At 38.4% G+C, this 21,025-nt stretch overlaps 1 protein-coding gene across 3 annotated transcripts in view; it reads right to left on the bottom strand.

The window, feature by feature from the left end:
* Positions 1 to 17,397, bottom strand: part of BRWD1 (bromodomain and WD repeat domain containing 1) — a 157,974-nt gene extending 140,577 nt beyond the window's left edge. The window contains exons 1-4 of one of the 3 annotated variants that reach the window (XR_012473975.1): positions 17,231 to 17,394; positions 17,003 to 17,061; positions 16,868 to 16,897; positions 16,653 to 16,712 (exon numbers count right to left, since the gene is read on the bottom strand). Coding sequence is in view for 1 of the 3 variants with exons in the window: in XM_074213861.1 (XP_074069962.1) it covers positions 16,653 to 16,712; positions 16,868 to 16,897; positions 17,003 to 17,061; positions 17,231 to 17,279 (198 nt within the window). In the remaining 2 variants the exon portion in view is untranslated. Of the gene's footprint in view, positions 1 to 16,652; positions 16,713 to 16,867; positions 16,898 to 17,002; positions 17,062 to 17,230 lie in introns of those variants that run through there. The other 2 variants (XM_074213861.1, XM_074213862.1) reach the window with 2 other exon arrangements.
* Between the last annotated feature and the right edge of the window lie 3,628 nt (positions 17,398 to 21,025).

Raw genomic sequence — 21,025 nt, 5'->3', positions numbered from 1 at the left:
GTGCCAGAGAAGCACGTGAAGCCCAGCCTTCAAGGCACACAGCAAGCAGCTTGGCCAAGGCAGTCCAGATCCAGGGAACAGAAGCAGGAGCCCCCAGGGCATGAGCCCATTGAGCCCATTGAACCTAGGGAGGGGAGTGAAGGGAGAGACTGCCCAGCTCTGTGTCCTCTGCCTCTGGAACAGGACTCTGGGGCTCTGACCACATTCAGATCCTGATCGCAGTCTAGGCCCCCCCATAGAACAGCAGCCCCCCACCCACCTCAGCCTCCTGGCAGAGGGGGGACACATATTGTCATTCACAGACCAGGAGAGAGGACAGAGTCTCACACACTGAGACCCTTGTAGGAGTGTCCCAAAAGCTCAGGAAGTACCCCAAAACCAGGCTCAGGCTGGGAAAATGAGCAAGCAGAGAAAACAAGAGGAACACCATTGAAAAATATTTTGCCTGTGAGCCCAAGAAGGATCAAAACACTCAGTCTGAAGATGACGAAGCACAAGCTCCTGCATCTAAAGACTCCAAGAAAAACAGAAATTGGGCTCAGGCTATGACAGAGCTCAAAAAGGACTTTGAAAATCAAACGAGGGAGTTAGAAGAAAAACTGGGAAAAGAAATGAGATGCAGGAAAAACATGAAAATGAAGTCAACAGCTTAGCGAAGGAAATCCAAAAAAAAAAATGCTGAAGAAAATAGCGTGCGAAAAACCAGCTTAGCTCAAATGGATAAAACAGTTCAAAAAGTTATTGAGGAGAAGAATGCTTTAAAAAGCAGAATTGGCCAGATGGAAAAAGAGATAAGAAAGCTCTCTGAGAAAACAAATCCTTCAGACAAATAGAACTCAGGGAGATTGCTGAATTTATGAGAAATCAGGACTCAATACTTCAAAACCAAAAGAATGAAAAATCAGAAGAAAATGTGAAACACCTCACTGAAAAAAAACCTGATATGGAAAACCAATTTAGGAAAGATAATTTAAAAATTACTGGAATACCTGAAAGTCATGATCAGGAAAAGAGCCTTGACATCATTTTCAAAGAATTACTACAAGAAAATTGCCCTGATATCCTAGAAGCAGAGGGCAAAATAGAAATGGAGAGAATCCACTGATCCCCCTGAGAAAGAGATCCCCAAAAACCAACCCCCAAGGAATATTACAGCCAAGTTCCAGAACTCCCAAGTTATTCCCAAGAGAAAATATTACAAGCAGCCAGAAGGACACAATTCAAATACCATGGAGCTGCAATCAGGATTTCACAGAGCTTAGCATCGACTACATTAAAAACTCGTAGGGCTTGGAATATAATATACCAAAAGGCAAAAGAGCTTAGAATGCAACTGAGAATCAGCTACCCAGCCAAACCATATGTCCTCTTCCAAGGAAAAAGATGGACTTTCAATGAACCAGGGGAATTTCTAATGTTCCTGTTGGAATGACCAGAGCTGAACAGAAGGTCTGATCTTCAAATACAGGACTCAGGTGAAGCATAGAGATTGGAGAAGGGGAAAATATGAGGGACTTAATGATAATGAACTGCATTTATTCCTGTATAGAAAAATGACACTGATAATACTCATATGAACCTTCTCAATTAACAGAGCAGGTAGAAGGAACTTTTACAGATGAAGCACAGGAGAAAGCTGAATTTGAAGATAAAATATGGTGTAAAAATGGAGTCAATAGATAAAAGGGAAATGTAATGGGAGAGGAAAAAGGAGAGGGGGACTAGGCCAAGGTATTTCATATAAGATTTTTCTTTATTACAATGAGCTATTGCAATGATATGGAAGGGGGGAGGCAAGGGGGAATGAGGGAATCTTCACTCTCATCAGAGGTGGTTAGGAGAGGAAAAAGCATATATATACACACATACACACATATGCATTCAATGGGGTATAGGCATCTGGATTAAGAAGGGGGGACAGGGGGAAGGGGTGGGGATGTGAGTGATGGAGGAGAGGATGGATCATGGGGGGAGAGTGGTCAGATATAACACATTTTCTTTTTTACTTCTTGCAAGGGGCTGGGATTGGATGGTCTGTCCAGGACCATGGGGCCAGGTGGATGCTGGGCCTAAGGGGTGGTATGGGGGCTCGGAGCCTCTTGGCCCCAATGCCAGGGATCTGTCTGCTGCGCCACTCAGCTACCCTAAAGCAGAGTCAGTGAAAGGAGAGAGAGAAAATATAGTACATGGTAGTGGAGAAATACGAAAGGAGGGAGTTGCGATCAGCAATGGCAATGGTGGAAAAATATGGAAGTAACTTTTGTGATGGACTTATCATAAAGAGTGTGATCTACCCATGACAGAGCTGGTGGTGTTGGAACACAGAATGAAGCACATTTTTTATTATTACTATTTGGGGGGAGGTGTAGGGCAAATGGGGCTGGGTGGACTGCCTGGAGCCGCATAGCAGGGTGATCTTTGGGTGTCTGAGGCCGGATTTGGACCCGGATGCTCCTGACTCAAGGGCCAATGCTCTGTCTGCCACCCAGCCACCCCTACTATTATTACTATTTTATTTTATTTGGGGTCTTTTTTTTCTCTTTTTGGTTTATGCAGGGTAGTGGGGTTGGGGGGGCTTGCAAGTCACACAGCTGGGTGATTGTTGGATGTATGCGGCCGGATATGGGCTCAGATGCTCCTGGGCTGGTGCTCCGTCCACTGCGCCACCTGGCCATACCTACAATTATTACTATTATTTCTTTTAATTTTAATTTTTTTCTCCCCTTTACTTTATCGCTCAAGTGAGTCTATGTGTGTGTGTGTGTGTGTGTGTGTGTATATGGGGAGGAGGTATTTCATTTACTCTTAAACAAGAATATTTTATTAGTGTATAGAAAAACATTGTACAAAATGAGAATATTAAATAAAAAAAATAAAGAAAGCTAATGACTACAAGAAGTCAAGACACAATACTTCAATACCAAAAGAATGAAAAATTAGAAGAAAATGTGAAACATCTCACTGAAAAGAACAACTGATCTGGAAAACAGATTGAGGAAAGATAATTTAAAAATTATTGAGATACCTGAAAGTCATGATCATTTTTAAAGAATTCCTACAGGAAAATTGTCTTGATATCCTAGAAGCAGAGAGCAAAATAGAAATTGAAAGCATCCATCACTGTCCCTCAGAAAGAGATCAAAAAAACAAACAAAAAAACAACCCCCAGGAATATCACAGCCAAGTTCCAGAACTCCCAAGTCAAAGAGAAAATATTACAAACAGTCAAAAGGACACAATTCAAATATTGTGGAGCTGCAGTCAGGATCACATAGGACTTAGCAACAATTACATGAAGGACTTGTAGGTCTTGGAATATAATATTCTAAAAGGCAAAAGAGCTTGGAATGCAACTGAGAATCAACCACCCAGCAAAACTGAACATCCTCTTCCAGGGAAAAAGACAGACTTTCAAAGAACCAGAGAAATTTCAAATGTTTCTGTTGAAAGGACCAGATCTAAACAGAAAGTTTAACATTCAAATACAGGACTCAGGCAAAGTGGAGAAGGGTAAAATATGAGGGACTTAATGATGATGAACTGCATGTATTCCTGCATTGAAAAATAATGCTGATAATAGTCATATGAACCTTCTCATTTAATAGAGCAGCTAGAAGGAGCTTTTATAGATGAAGCACAGGAGAGTGCTGAATTTGAAGCTCTAATATATTGTAAAAATGGAGTCAATGGCTAAAAGGGAAATGTACTGGGAGTAAGAGAGAGGTGGGATAGGCTAAGATATTTCGTATAATTTTTTTTTTTTGCAATGTGCTATTGCAATGATATGGAGGAGGGAAGGCGAGGGGGAATGAGGGAACCTTCATTCTCATAGGAATGGCTCAGAGAGGAAAGAGTATACACACTCAATAGGGTACAGACATCTAGAGCAAAAAGGAGAGGGGGGAAGGTGGGGATGTGGGTGATAAGAGAGGAGGGTACATACCTCATAGGAGAGAATAGTCATATTTAACACATTTTCTTTTTTACTTCTTCCAAGGGGCTGGGATTGGGGCCAGGTGGTTGCTGGGTCTCAGGGGTGCTATGGGGGCTGGGGTCTCTTAGCCCCAGGGCCAGTGATCAGTTCACTGTGTCACTCAGCTACCCTATATCACATCTTAGAAGAGGGACAGAATGAAAAGGAGAGAGAAAATATACGGTATTGGGGAGGTATGGATGGAGGAAATTACATCAGCAACAGCAGAAAAATATGGAAATAATTTTTGTGGACAAATATGAAGGACATATCATAAAGAAGGTGATCCACCTAAGACAGAGCTGATGGTATCAGAACACAGACTGAAACACATTTTTTTTTCTCTTTTACTTTATTTCTCATGAGGGTCTATATTTTTGGGGGGGAAGGGTATTATGTTTACTCTTAAGAATATTTTAGTAATGTATAAAAGAATCACTTGTACAAAAATAAAAAATAAGAAAAATGTAAAAAAAATGAATTAATGATTAAGTAGTCTGGGCCAGGCACTCTGTTAATCTGCAAGTGAACAAATAAAGTGAAGGAAACTCCCTAAAAAATAAAAACAAAAAAGAAGAGGAAGCACAGGTTTGAATTGATTATGATGGGATGATTCCAGAAAATAAAAGTGGGTATGAATAGAAGTATTACAGTGGAAAGAGTGGGGGTTGAGAGCTGGTAGTGCTGAACTTTATTTTCATCAAAATTGATTTAAAGAAGGAATAATACATAATCTAGGATGGTATAAATAAGTCATGATAAAGAAAGGACTTTCAGAAGTTATGCCAAGGGTTAGCTAGGTGGCGCAGTGGATAATGCACTGGCCCTGGTGTCAGGAGTACCTGGGTTCAAATTCGGTCTTAGACACTTAATAATTACCTAGCTGTATGGCCTTGGGCAAGCCACTTAATCTAGTTTGCCTTGCAAAAAAAACAAACAAAAAAAAAGTTATGCCAAGAAGTAGAAAAAGCAGGGGAAGAGGATAAGAGGATTATTTAAAAGAACATGAAGGGGGGGGGGACATCTAGGCGGCGCAGTGGATAGAGTACCAGCCCTGGAGTAAGGAGAACCCCACTGCCTTGCAAAAAAAAAAAAAAGACTATGAATAGGGAGGTACTGGTCAGAAATTAAACAGAGTGACGAGTAACTATAACTTGCAATATAAAATATAACAAGGAATTGTAACTTAAAAGGTAAATGGAATGAACTCACCCATAAGCCAGAAAAGGACAGAGAATGCATAAAAAAAAATCAATCCAACAATATTGTTTCCAAGAAAGACATTTAAAAATGAGGAATTCACGCAAAATAAAGGGTTAGAATGAAACTAAAAAGTGTGTATACCAAACAGATCATAAAAAAGGGAAAAGGACCCACATCTACAAAATTATTTATAGAAGCTCTTTTTGTGGTGACAAAGAATTGGAAATTGAGGGGATATCAATCAACTGAGAAATGGCTAAACAAGTTGTGGTATATAACTGTGACAGCATAGTACTGTGCATGAGAAACGATGAACTGGTTGATTTTAGAAATACTTCCATGAAATAGTGAAATGAAACAAAGCTGTATAATATAACAGAAATATTGTACTAAGGAAGATTAGAAGAAAACCTAGAAAAGCATAGTAGTCTTGAAAACAATATGCAGTATTTATTACCTAGTTTTTCTAACTGGAGAATGGCTGAACAAATTATGGTATAGTAATGTAATGCAGTACTACTATTCTGTAAGAAATGATGAGCAGGCAGATTTCAAAAAAACCTGGAAAGACATGAATGAAGCTAAATTAAGAATCAGACTGCTGTAAACAGTAAAAGCTATATTGTGTGATGATCAACTATGATAACCTCAGCTCTTCCCAGCAATACAATAATAAAAGACAATTCTAATAGACTTGTGATGGAAAGGCCATCCAAATCTATAGAAAGAACTATGGAGTCTGACTGCAGATCAAAGCCTAGAATTTTCACTTTTTCTTATTTGGTAGTGTTTTTGTTTTGGGTGGTTTTCCTCCTTTGTTCCTATTCTTCTTTTACAACATGAGTGTGTATGTATAAACTTATATCAGATTACTTACTGTCTTGGGAAGGAGAAAATTTATGAAAATAAATGTTGAAAACTATCTTTACATATAATTGGAAAAAATTAAAACAATTAAGATTAACATAAAGGGCTGGAGTAGAATTTATAATGAGAGCAGCAATCAATCTTGATCTCACACACAAAGTTAAAGTTAAAATAGATTTAATTAAAAGAAATAGGGAGGGGCGGCTAAGGTGGCATAGTGGATAAAGCACTGGCCCTGGAGTCAGGAGTATCTGGGTTCAAATCCGCTCTCAGACACTTAATAATTACCTAGCTGTGTGGCCTTGGGCAAGCCACTTAACCCCATTTGCCTTGCAAAAACCTTAAAAAAAACACCCCAAAAAATAGGCAAACTATGATAAAAGGTACTATAAAGAATGAAGCAGTATCAGTATCAAACCTATGTGCATTAAATGCTATAGCATCTAAATTTTTAAAGGAAAAATTTATCCTAATAGAAATAGAAAAACTACAATAGTGGAGACTTCCCCCCACACTTAGAAATAGATAAATCTAACCAAAAATAAAGAAGGGTGAAGAGAATCTTAAGATAACCTAGATATGACAAATATTGGAGAGAATTAAATGGGAACAGGAAGGAATACACCTTTTTCTCAATGTACCTTTTGGGGAAAAAAGACCATATATTAGGACATTAAAAATGTTAAATGTAGAAAAGCAGAAACGCACCTCCTTTTCAGATCACAATGCAATAAAAATTATTTTCAATAAAGGGACCATAGAGAAACATATTAAAAACTAACTGAAGACTAAACAATCTAATCTTAAAGAATGAGTGGGATAAAGAATAAACCATAGAAACAATTTAATTAAAGAGAATGACAATGTGGAGTCATTTCAAAATCTATGGAATTCAGAAAAAAGAAATAACCGGAGGAAACTTTTTATTTTTAAATGTTTCAAAGACCAATGAATTAGGAATGCAATTTTAAAAAAACTGGAAAAAAAAGAACAAAATAAAAATGCTCAATTAAATATCAAATTGGAAATTCTAAAAATTAAAGGTGAGATTAATAAAACTGACTTTAAAGAAAACCACTGAATAAAAAAATCTAGGAGTTGGTTTTACAAAAAAAGCAAAAAATAGACTATTGAGGGGAGGCTAGGTGGCGCAGTGGATAGAGCACTGGCCTGGGAGTCAGGAGTACCCGAGTTCAAATCCGACCTCAGACACTTAATTACCTAGCCGTGTGGCCTTGGGCAAGCCACTTAACCCCACTGCCTTGCAAAAAACTAAAAAAAAAAAAAAAAAAAGGGTTACAATACCACTCATAAAGATTAAATCAAAGCAATAATAAAGTTATTTTACCCAATTATATGCCAATGACTTTAAGAATAAGTGAAACAGAAGATTTATTTACAAAACTATAAACTTTGCATGGATTAACAGAGGAAATAGAATATTCAAATAAATCTATTTTAGAAAAAGTAAAGTATTAGCTTCCTAAGGGGAAAAAAAATCATCAGAACCAAATGGATTTACAAGTGAATTCTACCCAACAGTTAAAAATCAACTGATTCTAATATTAAATAAATTATTTGAAATAAAAAGCAAACTTCTTTTATAAAACATACAGTACTGATACCTAAATCTGAAAGAGTAAAAATAAAGAAAATTATAGAACAATTTCATTAACATGTGTATATATATATATATGCATGCAAAAATCCTCAATAAAATACTAGCTACAAGACATCAACAGTATATTACAAATATTATATATTTTGACCAAGCTGGATTTATAATTTTGAATGCAAGGAACATAAGGAAACTATTAACATAACTGATTACATCATTAAAAAAATGATTATATCAACAAATGCAGAAAAAGCTTTTAATAAATATATTCCTATTAAAAACACTTGAAAGCACACCCTGGAAACAATGTATAGACTGGCAAATTGCCTTCTGTTGGGGGGTGGGGGGAGGGAAGCAAGATTGGGGAAAAATTGTATAACTCAAAATAAATAAAATCTTTGGAAAAAATACTTGAAAGCATAAGTTTCAATAGATTTTTCCCTTAAAATTAACAGAAGCATGTACCTAAAAACATTACCAAGCATTATATGAAATGGTGGTATAGAAGTCCTTCACAATAAGATCAGTAATGAAACAAGGATGCCCACTCTACTATTATTCAGTATTTATTAGAAATGCTAGCAATAGCAAGATAAGAAAAAGAAATTGAAGGAAATCAGAAAGGGCAATGTGGTAATAAAACTACCTCTTTTGCAGACAACATGAAGATATACTTGGAAAATTCCAAAGATTCAACTAAAAAGTTGGCAGAAACAATTATTTTAGCAATGCAGAATATAAAATCCACAGAAATCATCTACATATCTATGTATGTATCATGAACAAAACTCTGCAAGAAGAGATAAAGTTAAGAGAAACTTCATTTGAAAACAAAACATTTTTATTTAAAGTTTTGAGGTCCAAATTTTATCTCTCCCTTTCTTTTCCCTCTTGTCCCCTGCCAGAGACAATAAGCAATCAGATATTGGTAATACAGGTGCAATTATGTGAAACATTTTCATATTAAGTCATTTTGTACAAGACTCAAATAAAAAAGACGAAAGGAAAAAAAGTAAAAAACAGCGGGCTTCAATCTATTCAAACAACATCAGTTCTTTCTTTGAAAGCAAATCACATTTTTTGAGTCCTATGGGATTGTCTTGAATCATTGGATTGCTGAGAATAATTAAGTCTATCAAAGCTGATCATCACACAATGCTGCTGGTAACTGGGTACAATCATTCTCACCTGGTCCTGCTCACTTTATTCTGCATCAGTTCATGAAAGTTCTTTCCAGGTTTTTTGAAATCGTCCTGCTTGTCATTTCTTATAGCACAAAATATTCTATTACATTCACATACCACAACTTGTTTAGCCATTTCATTTTCAAAAAGAGATGCTATAAATCTTCATTCCTTTTTTTTTGGATGTCATTGGGATATCAACTTAGCAGTGGTATTGCTGGATCAAAGGGTATGCAGTTTCATAGCCACTTGGGCACAGTTCCAAACTGTTTTCCAATATGGCTGGCTCAGTTCACAACTTCATCAAATGTGCGTAAGTGTCTCAGTTTTCCCTCATTTCCTCCAACATCCAAAATTTTCCTTTTCTGTCATGTTAACCAATCTGATGTGAGGTTATACCTCATAGTTGTTTAAATTTGCATTTCTCTGGATTAAGAGTGATTTAGAGCAATTTTTTATGACTATAGCTTTGTTCATGTGAGAACTGTCTGTTCACATATCCTTTGAACATTTGATCTTTCTGTCCTTCATTCCCGAAGAAAACCATTATAACAAGGAGGTGAGCCATGACAAGCACATGAACTGGATTGGGGGGGAGGGCCTGTGCTAAGTATCAGCTTCACTTTCTCCTCCAGAGCCATCTGGGTCCAGTGGCCAGATAGAATTCAGGACGACTGGAGATAGCTCTGGACATCAGGCAATCAGGGTTAAGCGACCTGCCCAAAGTCACACAGCTATTGAGTGTCAAGTGTCTGAGGCTGGATTCGAACTCCTGTCCTCCTGACTCCAAGGCCAGTGCTCTATCCACTGCACCACCTAAATGACAGAGGGGGAAAGCAACAAATGTTGGAGGGGATGTAGAAAAATTGGGACACTTTTACTGTTGGCGGAACTGTGAACTGATCCAACCATTCTGAAGAACAATCTGGAGTTATGCCCAAAGAATCAATAAATTGCCTATACCCTTTGACCCAGAAACACAGCTATTAGGTCTGTTTCCCAAAGTGATTAGGGAAAAAAGGGAAAGAACATATATGTTCCAAAAAATAGTTGCAGTAGCTCTCTTTGTGGTGGCAAAGAAATGGAAATTAATTCTCATCAAATGAGAAATGCCTTAACAAGTTGTGGTATATAACTGTGATAGGATAATATATATATAAGAAATATAAGAAATGATGAACTGGTTGATTTTAGAAAGTCTTCCATGAAATAATAGTGAAATGAGCAGAATGTGAAATGAAAGAAAATTGTACAATAAATATTGTGCTAAGAAAGCTTAGAAGTATAGAAAAGCAGAGTAGTCTTGAAAACAAAGTCTATTTATTATAGTTTTTCCTAAAAAAAAGTGAACAGTAAAAGAAGAGAAATTCAATATTTTCTATTGAATCCTCTCTTTTTATGTCATGCTGTAGACATGGAAATTTTTTTTTGCCTTTTTGTATTGAAATTCAAAATGAATTTTTTAATCTTTTAAATTAAAGATTTTTAGCAAAGCTTCTGATCAAGTATCTCATACAATTCTTGGGAAGATATAGAGATGTGCATTAAATAAGAAAATAGTCATTCAGGGATGATTACACGTCAGACTCGAAAAATAATTGTTAATGGCCAACAAAGCAAGAAGTCTCTAACAGAGAACACCAGCTTGTCCCCCTGCTGTTTTAACATTTCTGACGACAGGGATAAACATAAACTACATTTATCTTATTTGTAGATGACAGAGCTAGTAGATAGTTATCGTACTGGTTGATGGGCTCCAAAAAGATCATTACAGGCCAGAGCACTAGGCTTAAAGATGAAATTTAATAGAAATAGTTGCAAAGTCTTGTACTTGGGTACCAAAAAAATCAGCTTTACAAGATGGAGATATATGAATGGATTGCAATTGTACAAAATCTAGCTTTAATTTTGGCTCAATATCAGTTAGCAATGTGATATGGCAGCCAAGAAAATTAATGTCATATTGGGCTACACTGATGGGCTTAACTTCCAGGAATAAGAAGTCAAATCCCATTGTACCTTGCCTTTCTTGCATTTACAAAATGCTGTGTTCAGCTGCTTCTCACAGTTTACAATGGATATTAATCAACTGGAGTTCCCAAAGGTGGGTATCTAGGTTGATGACAGGTTGAGTCCATGACATGATGATCAGTTGAAAAAACTGAGTATTTTACCTGGTAACTATGTACAAGGAACTGAAGGGCTGTCATAAGGAGGAGGAATGCAATCAAGGAAAAATTCAATTCAAGCTATCTAAAAGTAGAATAGACTGCCTCAATAAGAGATAAGGTTTTTTCCATCCTTAGAAATCTTCAAGCAAAAGTTGGCTTTTCAAGGTATGTTATAGTGAGATTATTTTTGTTTATTGGTTCGACTAAATGGCCAATGAGAACCCTTCCAATTCTCAAAGTGTATGCTTATGTGAGATATAGGCTATCTTAAGGGAATGTTAAATGGGAGTGGAAGAAGAGCTTTGGTTTGTTTTTTTCTTAGAGGGAAGTGTTGGCATGATTATAGGTAGTATGAAAGGAGTCAGTGATTAAGAGGAAATAACTGAAATAGTCAGCTCCTAGATCTGACAAGGGTTAAGAACAAGAACACAAGTAGAGGGATTAGTTTTAGCAAGAACAGCCACTTCTTCCTCAGAGACTAGACTCAGTGAGAGCAGAAATGGTTAAAGAGGTTTAGATACTTAGGGAATTAAAAGGAAGTTCCTAATGAATGACCTCAATCTTCTGAGTAAACTAGGAAAAGTCATATACAGAATTTATAGGTAAGGTGGTATAGAGAAGCATAGTTTTGAACAAGCATCTGTTCAGGTTCAAATAGGAGGGAAAGATAATTACCATGTTCTAGTGAGAGTCCACTATAGTTTTAATGGAATCATGTGATACAGTTGTGGTTTTCTCTAACATCATTCACCAGTGACCAAGTGGAGAAAGAAGATGCTTAAGATTGACCCAATGCTGTTTTTTATTTTGTCAACTTGATTGGGAGACAATAAATTTCAGTTTAGAAGACAGGATTTAGTTAACTATATCATCAAAAGAATGATGAGGATAAAAAAGGTTAGAGTAAGGACTATGGTTTCAGAGGAATAAATGACTGGTTACTTTAGTAGACTTACATGTTGAATAGAATTAGGAAAATGGAAGAAGTAACAGTAGAAAGTTGGAACTGGTAATTTTACAATTCAAAATCATGGAGATAAAAGGAGTGATATGGGATCAATGAAAGCAGGATTCAGGGTATAGTTAAAAACTATGGGGGAAAGAAAGACTGTGGGCCATAAGAATCAATAGGGGGGATGGGTTTCCTGTAGATCGGGTGGGGAACCTTTTTCTCTGCCAAGGGCCACTTGAAAATTTATAATATCATTCTCAGGCCATACAAAATTATCATCTTGATAATTATCCTTCTATATTTAGTCAAACATTTAATTTACTTTGATTTATGGAATTTTTAGTCCCACCTATGGTTACTATGGCAGCACCAGACCAAATGATTTCGAGGACCTCATGGTCCTCAGGACAGAAGTTCCCTGCTGCAGATAAACAAAAAGAGGAACTGGATAGAATGACACAGTCCAATAATGAGTCTCTAAGAGAATATGGTAGCCAAATAGCTGGGAAGTATCAATGAGTAAGGAATATACCCAAACCTCCTCTTGGTACAGTGCATAAGGAGGCACCAGAGAAAGTAACAAGAACACAATGTCTTCTAGAAGCCAAGTTTCTATAGTGCAAAAAAGATGAAAAAAATCTAAAAAAGTTTTCTCCTCTCCACTTCCTCTATCTCACATGCCTTCTGTTAACTATCTGCTTCTTCATCTAACATCAATTGGTAGCTGCCATTCTCCTTGGCAAGTACAAACCACTGTGCACAAGTGATCCCATTCTATCCTTCCTCAGGCATATATATAGATCCTTTATAATCCCTTTATCTTCAGACCTACTTTAATTATCTCCTTGGCCTTTCTGCTGCCCATATTTCCCCCATCACAAAAAACTCTCACCTGAATCATCCATCTCCACTACCTATCATCTCAGTTATCTTTCCCTTTAATGACTAAACACTTGGAAAAACAATCAACACAGGTCCCTTCCAACTCTTTCATCAAAGCAATACACTAGAGCCAAGATTTCAAATGCAGCCTCACAAACTTTACATACCTGTGTGAGCTTGACTGCCTCAGCTTCTTCAGCTGCAAATTATTGATCTTAACAGTCCCAACCTCTCAGGGTTGCTGTGAGGATTAAGCATCTGTAAATCACCTACCCAGTGTCTGACATAGGAGAGGTGCTTAATAGTGCTGTTTCCTTTCTTCTCCTTTCCTCTCGCTCTAACCTTCTCAGGCCTAGTTTTCCAGTCTAATCATTCACTTTTAACTGCTCTCTTAAGTTACCAATGTCTACCAGCTCCAATAATCTAGTGTCATCTTTCTTGACTTCTCTGTACATTTTAATTGTTAATCATCCTTTTCCTTTTCTCTCTAGGTTTCTATAATACCTCTTTCCTGTCAATGCCAGCCCAGAGCTCTCTTCCCTGGTCTCTATTATCCAAAGAGGGTTGTATCCTTGATGCTGATTATCCCACTTTTGCTTTTATACTTCCCAGTATCCAACCCAGAGCTTAACATAAAGTAGGTGTTTAATGAATATTTAATGAATTATTGGGGGAGCTTTCCTCCTCAGCAGACCTGCAAATATCACAAGAATGATGAAAGGAGAAAGTGAACACATGGTAGCCACAAAAAGGGAAAAAATTAACTGGCTATAGCTCCTATTTTCAAGGGTCCAATGATATGGCAGTATGGAATAGGTCTGTTCCCTTTCAAGCAGCAGAAAAAAAATAGGCTCTCTGGGACCTAAATTAAGTCACAATCAAGTATCAGTTCTTTTCCTTCATTCCACAATGGCAGGGAATGATAGTTAAAAAAAAAAAGACTGTCTATGCAGCATATGCTTGATTCCTAGATAGGTTCACAGTTGGATTGGTGAGAGCCTAACATCAGTAAGTCTAGTAAATGTCAAGAGTTATTGTTTTTCTCAAACAATTCAGTAAACAGGGTGGAAGAGGTATCTTCCACATGTGACAGTATATCTCAGGACAAGATTTCTAAATTTAACCCTTTAGTGCTCAGAATTAAGTAAAGATTACAGTAGAGTCTTAACCTCTTATACCACTGATTCTTTTTTATACAAGTGGACCTATTTTCAGAATACTATTTTTATTGAAGTACAATTATTGAGACATTTTTTAAAAATCAAATTCAGACTTCAAGTTACCCTTGTTCAAGAGAAACAAGGCAGAGTAGATAACAGCCTCCATAAAGTTCCAGAATTAGAAATCTTTCGATTTTTGTCCCTGAAAGTAATTACAGTTAAGAGTCTAAATCTTGTTGCACTCTAAACAGGGTTCTAGATAGAAAAAGTAGTATAGGAGGTTCTTGGGAAGGGGCTTTGGTCATAATGAAGGCTCTTCCTCCCCTCCCCCATCCTCTTGAACTCAGTCTATAGTCGGTACAGTAGATTCCAAAGCAGTAAATTCAGAGAGTGTTGGGGGGAGAAGGCAATAAATAGGAAGAGGAATGTAGGCCCCACCAAATCCAATCCCTGAGCAATTCAGAGCATACTTCTTCACCATTTGTTCCTAATACCAGTACAGCTACAGTTAACACCTCTCTCCTAGTTCCCTCCCTCTGGCTTAAGAAATAGTAAAAAAAAAATCCATTCTTCCCAGGACTCATGTTAATGGGCAGTCATGATTCATCTAGGTATTTAATAACACTAGATCTAAAATATACTAACTTTTATTTGAAAAGTTTACAAACCATGCAGATAAATGATACAGTGAAGAAGGAAGCTAGGTCTGAAATCAAAATGAGTTCAAATACAACCTCAGTTAGTAGCTGTTACTTAACCAATTGTAAAACTGAGATACTAACACACCTCAAAGGATTGTTGTAGGAATCAAATGAGATACAATGTGTAAAAAGAATTTATCAGTATGACTCCAAGACAGCAGCAGCCAAATAAATGCTTATTATTCCCTTCCTTCTTTCCCCATGCCTTGAATTTGCTTAGTAACTAAGTCTATGCTGTCAAGAGGTAAGCAATTATATAAATTCCTAGTCTCAGAAAATAATGAAATATAGCTTCACCCTCAGCAAAGAGACAGCTAAAATCACTTGGTTAAAAATATGGTATACATCTTCAAACGTGATTACTATTAATTTTTGTCACAAGGGAGGAGTCAAATCTGGAAAGGGGACAGACTGATAGACAAAAATGCATCAATACAAGATTTTTTAAAAAGGACATCTCATAAATGAAAAATTACACAGGCAGAGAAGAGAGGAAAAGGAATTTTCCCCAATTAGTTCTTTTAAATATTTAATTTTAGGTTATTTATCTGGTAATTTTTTCCTCTTGCTGCCTAAAAAATATCTGTCACCTTCCCCAGCTTTGCTGTGTGTTCAAGGCTTCTTGGTCAATGAGGCTGGGATGTCACTTTCCAATTTCCTCCTCCAGTTCATTTCACAGATGAGAAAGGGATGCAAATTGCCAGGGCCAGGCAGGTGGGGAACGTCTGGGAACGGAGCTGAACTCAGGTCTTCCAGATTCCAGGCCCAGTGCTCTATGTGCTGTGCCATCTGGCTGTCCTTGTATTATATATACAGAAAGACCAGGGTTCAACTCTATTCTCAAGAGATTTACTAGCTGTGTGACCCTGGGCAAGTCATGGCTAGTCAATAACTGAAGCCAGATTTGAACACAAGGAGCCTTCCTGACTCCAGAGATAGTGTTCCATCCTTTTGTCACTTAGCTGATCCCATGGCTGCTACTCTATAAGAATTATTTTAATATCCTACATAAAGCGGTTAGCACCAACAAGATTTTTTAAGGACTAAAATATAATTTTGTGCATATGGGATGTTAGGAGAGATAGTCATGTTCAACTCTTCATGATCCCTTGGACAAAATTGTCATTAAGAGTTTTCTTGGCAAGGATACTGGAGTGGTTTACGGATTTTTTTTCTCCAGTGGATTAAGGCTGTCTGGGCTTAAAATGACTCACACAAGATCACACAGCTAAATTTCTGAAGACAGATTATAGTGGTACTCATGTCCCACAGTTCAACACTACATAACTGCCAATATGTGAAATAAGAGCTGAATTGAAGAGACTTTATTAAGGGAGTAAACTGAAAGGAAAAAATAGAACCTTGTACTTAAGTCCTTAAATCGTGCTCAAAAACATTTAAAGGTATATAATGAAGCATTTCAGCAGTCAATTGCAAGTTAAATTAGAACTTCAAATTTCTGAATCTTATCTTCCAGAATCTCCACAAAGGCGTGAAAACAATTCGGAGCAGGTTAAGCAAATGAACGCTAATTATTCTTCAATTTCAAGGTCCACTACTTTCACTAGTCAAATGAGAGGCAGAGAATAAGTGCAGTATGAGATAAGGGCTAAAGTTCCAAGATCAACGTGTCAAAGACAACGAAAAAACACCCAGAAGAAAGGCTACGCCTTTGTTTAGAACCACAACTTCGGATTAACAAAGGTTTCCTTAATGTTTTGACTGAATTTACCAAAACAAACACTCTCAACTAATAAGACTAAACACATTTCAGAGAAAACATGGTATATGTATGTATATATAATATATATATAATATATATTATATATATACATATATATTAGCCGATGTGTACAAAATTTTAGATTCTAATTTGTCGAAATCTGAGGTGGGGATTATTATAATTCTTTTAAACCGTAAAATATAGTGCAAAAATCTCACCAAGTCTTCATATTTCCAGTCGTGTTCATTGCCTTCCCAATCCAATCTCTTCGGCAACAACTAGAAAAACGAAATACGGACAAATGGGCAAAACTTGGATTTGGGACAAGCTGAGTTCAAGAAGGGCCGGCGCGCGTCGGAGGGTGAGCCATGGGGGAGGGGACGCGAGCGTTGGGAAGGGGCCGGAGGGAGAAGGATGGGAGCTCGGTACAGACCTGGTGCTGCTCCAGTTCCTGCACCAGCACCTGCAACAAGAAAGGCACGGGGTTAGGCCGCTGGGGGGGAGAGGGGAGCCCCGGTCCGCAGGCTGGGAGGGCTGGGAGGACCCCCCGCCGGGCCGCTGTACTCACCTGAGCCGCTCTCCGGCAGGGGCCGACGGACAGGTACCGGGCGATGAGGAAATAGAGCTCTGTGGGAAGAAGGGAAACGAGAGCTAAAGCCGGGGCCGGGGCACAGAGCGCCAGTTGGGGGTGGAACGGCGGGGGAAACGGTCGGCCCCGGGGAGAGAGGCGGGCGAGAGGGCGGCGAGCGAGCTCGGACGGCTCCGAGGAGGCGGGGAGAGCTCCCGCCCCTCTTACCCGACTCAATGGGCGGCACGGGACGTCTGGAGGCCGAGTGTTCAGCCATGACCGAGCGGGGCGGCCGGAGAGGCTAGGGACCGGCGTAGGCCGCGCCACGGCCTAACTGAGCTGTTCCCTTCGGGGTCCGGCCCTCCCCCCTCCTAACTCCGACTCTTTCCCGCAGCCATGCAGCGTAGCGACCTCACGGCGTCGTGACGTCGGCCGCCACGCAGCCGCCGTCGCGCGACCGCCGGGCGCGGAAGGAAAGAGGCAAAATAGTGCCATCTTTGAGGGACGTGCGGGGAGGGAAGACGCGGCCCCAGCTCGGAAGGAAGGGCGGCTTCCGTTGGCCTTCTGAAAGCCCGACGTTTGGGGAGTTTTGAGAGAAAGTCTTCCCTTTAGCGGTTTGCCCCTGGGGAAGGCGGAGGGGGAGGGGGAGGGGGGGCGCGGAGGTTTGATATCCGTGCGCGCGGTGAAGCGGCCCCTCTTGTTTTCAACAGTTCCTGGATGGGCCAGAACTGCCTTGTAGGGTGTTTGCCGCGGCTGCTGTGCTTGCATCCCGGAGAGCGGCGTTTCTGGAAGCTTCTCCCCGGCCTCATGGAGCCCCTTGCCCCAGGCACTTGGTGGAAGGGGCCCTGGGACTCCCTTTGCTGCTAAACCCCCGGCCCATTCCGCCCCCGACCTAGGTGGTCCGAGAAGCCGCCGGCACTGTGGAAAAGGGGGGATTATTGGATTCCTGCCTTTTTTTTCGGTGAGGGTCCCAAGAAACCCTGCAAGGCCCAGGAGGGGAAATGCAGAGTGATTAAAGAGCAGACACGAACCGTTACCAAGACTTGACAATTGGCAGGCAGCATCTTCTAGTCTAAAAACTCGGTTATGTGTATGTTCCCTAAATGTTTAAAAAAAACGGAGAAAAGTGCTTCCAAGCTGTTTATCTCATTGCCAAGGATCACAGTTCTTAAGAATTGACTAAGTGACTACTTTGAAAGCTAGATGGATGGAAACCTTTCCTAAAGTTAAATGTGATCTAAAGGGGAACCTTTTCTAAAGGGCACTTGGTTTTGAAATGGAAAATAAGAAAAGTGCTTTACACACACTGTAAAAACATTATTCACCTTTCAATTTTTTCTCGGTTTTCCATCACAAGCTACACATAAGCTTTTTTTCATCATTACTTTACCTTATACCACCCTTTCAAGGATCTTACATAATTCACAAGGGATTTTCCGTAGATTTGTTGTAAGGATACACTTATCCTTGATTTACAAATATTTCTAATAAAAAGGTGATGAGAGAATACTGTATTTTTTTCATCTGATTTCTGAGTAAGTCACTTTGTGGGACAGAGAAATGTTTCGTTTTTATTCATCTGTACCTTCTTGTAATGACTGCATCTTCCTTCTACCCATCCCAAAGTTCCAAGTTTATAATAGAGTAGAGGTCTAGGAACTTTTAAGTACCTTGCCCCACCCTGGCTAGGACTCCCGGTAAATTCCTGCCCCCTGGCACAAAAGCCCGGATAAACAAAACAATAGATCCCTGCCTTAGCTTTTAAGTCCCAGAGCAACAATGTATCTCTTTATCTCCGCTCGGCTCCCGGACGCTAAGTCTCCCTACTTCCTCCTTAAAGAGTTGCTAGTCTTCCTTGAAGCTTTATTGCCCACCTAACTTCTCAGCTTATATTATTGATATTGCTCCTATACTTTTTGTTCCTTACTGCTCAACCTTTCAAGGTGGCTTTGGATGCTTAGGTTGTTTAGGAATCGGTAGTTTCCTGCCCTTTAGTCTCTCACCTTAGCTTCTGCTAACCATAGTACTACTTAAACCTTTTAGTCCTCAAAATTTCTTCTGGGTCAGTCTCTTATATGAAATCTTTCACATCCCACTAGAACCTTTAGCTGGCTACATCCCCCCCACCCCCAACATCTATACCATCCTTTCAATGATTTTGCATAATTCAAAAGAGATATTCCACAGATTTGTTTTATGTATATTTCTTATCTTGATTTATAAATACTTCTAATAAAAAGGTGATGAGAGAATGCTTCATTTTCACACCTAAATTTCTAAAGTTGTCTCTCTATGATAGAACAAAGTTATTGTTATTAATATATGCTACACTCCTAAAATACCTTAAGGAAATAACTCACTGCCTAGATTTGGACCTTCAAATATTACAAAATTTTGATTAAGAATAAATGATATAATGAAATAATTGTGCTAAATACTATATAAATAATAGCTATTATTATTTGAAACCAGCCCAGGCACTCAATTTGCAAGGCACAAATGAAACAGATTAAGCAACGGGAGAGGGGAATTGAAGGGTGAGGGGAGAGAAGAGAGTAATTAACAACAAAAATCACATGATGAAAGCAATCTTACCTCCGTTTCAACAATCACTTCTTAGGCTCCATTCTACCACATGAAAATGAATGTACATGTATAGGCAAAGTATATATATAAGAACAAAAAGCAAAGTGATTTGAATGAATGGGAGGCATTATCAACTTGGAGAGATGGAAAAAACCCTTTGAGGAGATAACTAAACTGTCCTTTTTAAATTTTTATTTTTTTCCAATTACATGCAAAGATAATTTTCAACATAAGTTTTTGAGCTTCGTTTTTCTACCATCCTTCTCTTTGGCAGGGAACAATGTGATGTAGGTCATATATGGACAACATCATGTTTAACATTTCCATATTAGAGAAGAATTAGAACTAAAAGGGGGGGGGGGAACTCAAGGGGAAAAAAATGAGAAAGAAAAATCAAGAAATTTTAAAATGTAAATATAATATGCTTTGCTCTTCATTCAGACTCCATAGTTTTTTCTCTGGGTGGGGATGGCATTTTCCATCACAAGTCCTTGATCACTTACTCCTAAGAGGAGCTGAGTCCATCAAAGTTGATTAAATCATAATGTTACTGTTAATGAGTACAATGTTCTGATTCTGAGCTCTTTACTTAGCTTCAGTTCTTGTCAGTCTTTCCAGGTTTTTCTAAAATTCAGCTGCTCATGATTTCTTATAGAACAACATTACTCCTTGACATTCATATACCATAGCTTGTTTAGCCAGTCCTTCAATTTCTAATTGTTTATCATTACAAAAAGAGCTGTTTTAAATTTTTGTACAAGTGGGTCTTTCCCCCTTTTTCATGATTTCTTTGGGATACAGACCTAGTAGTGATATTATTGGATCCTTTTGGGCTTGTTCCAAATTGCTCTCCAGAATGGTAGGAAAAGTTCACTACTCCACCAGCAGTGCATTAATGTAAACTATGCTTTAAAGGAAACTACAGGTTCTGTGAAAGGAAAATGGGGAGAAATAACATGAAGAAGGAATGCCCTGTATAGGGAACAATCAGTGCTATTGGCCATCTTGATAAACTGAAAAGAACATCAACTTTAGAGTTAGAGGATCTGGATTCAAACTTCAGGTTTACACTTAATGGGACATTAGGCATATATTTTATCCATTCTTCATTTCTAAAATTTCCTTCCAGTTCTCATTCAGAAATTAAGTATAGAACTTCGTTGGTGATTCCTTTCAGATCTAGGCATTCTAACAAAAATTTAAGAAAGAGAAAGAAGAACCAGAATAGATTATTGGCAATAAATATAAATATATATGGTGATTACCAAATAGGAATATAAAGGATTTAATATGACCATATGCAGAAGTTAAAAGAAAACAACACCCATTTCTGTGAGTAAAAAAAAAAAAGCATTAAACACCAAATTTTTGGTATGGTACACAATATCTAAAACCAAGAGCTATATGTAGTGGAGAAACACTAGAGGATTTTCCCTT

Source organism: Macrotis lagotis, chromosome 1, assembly GCF_037893015.1.
Source record: "Macrotis lagotis isolate mMagLag1 chromosome 1, bilby.v1.9.chrom.fasta, whole genome shotgun sequence".
Taxonomy (NCBI): Eukaryota; Metazoa; Chordata; class Mammalia; order Peramelemorphia; family Peramelidae; genus Macrotis; species Macrotis lagotis.
Note: the sequence above shows the minus strand (reverse complement) of the source record. Positions and strands in the feature narration are given on the sequence as shown.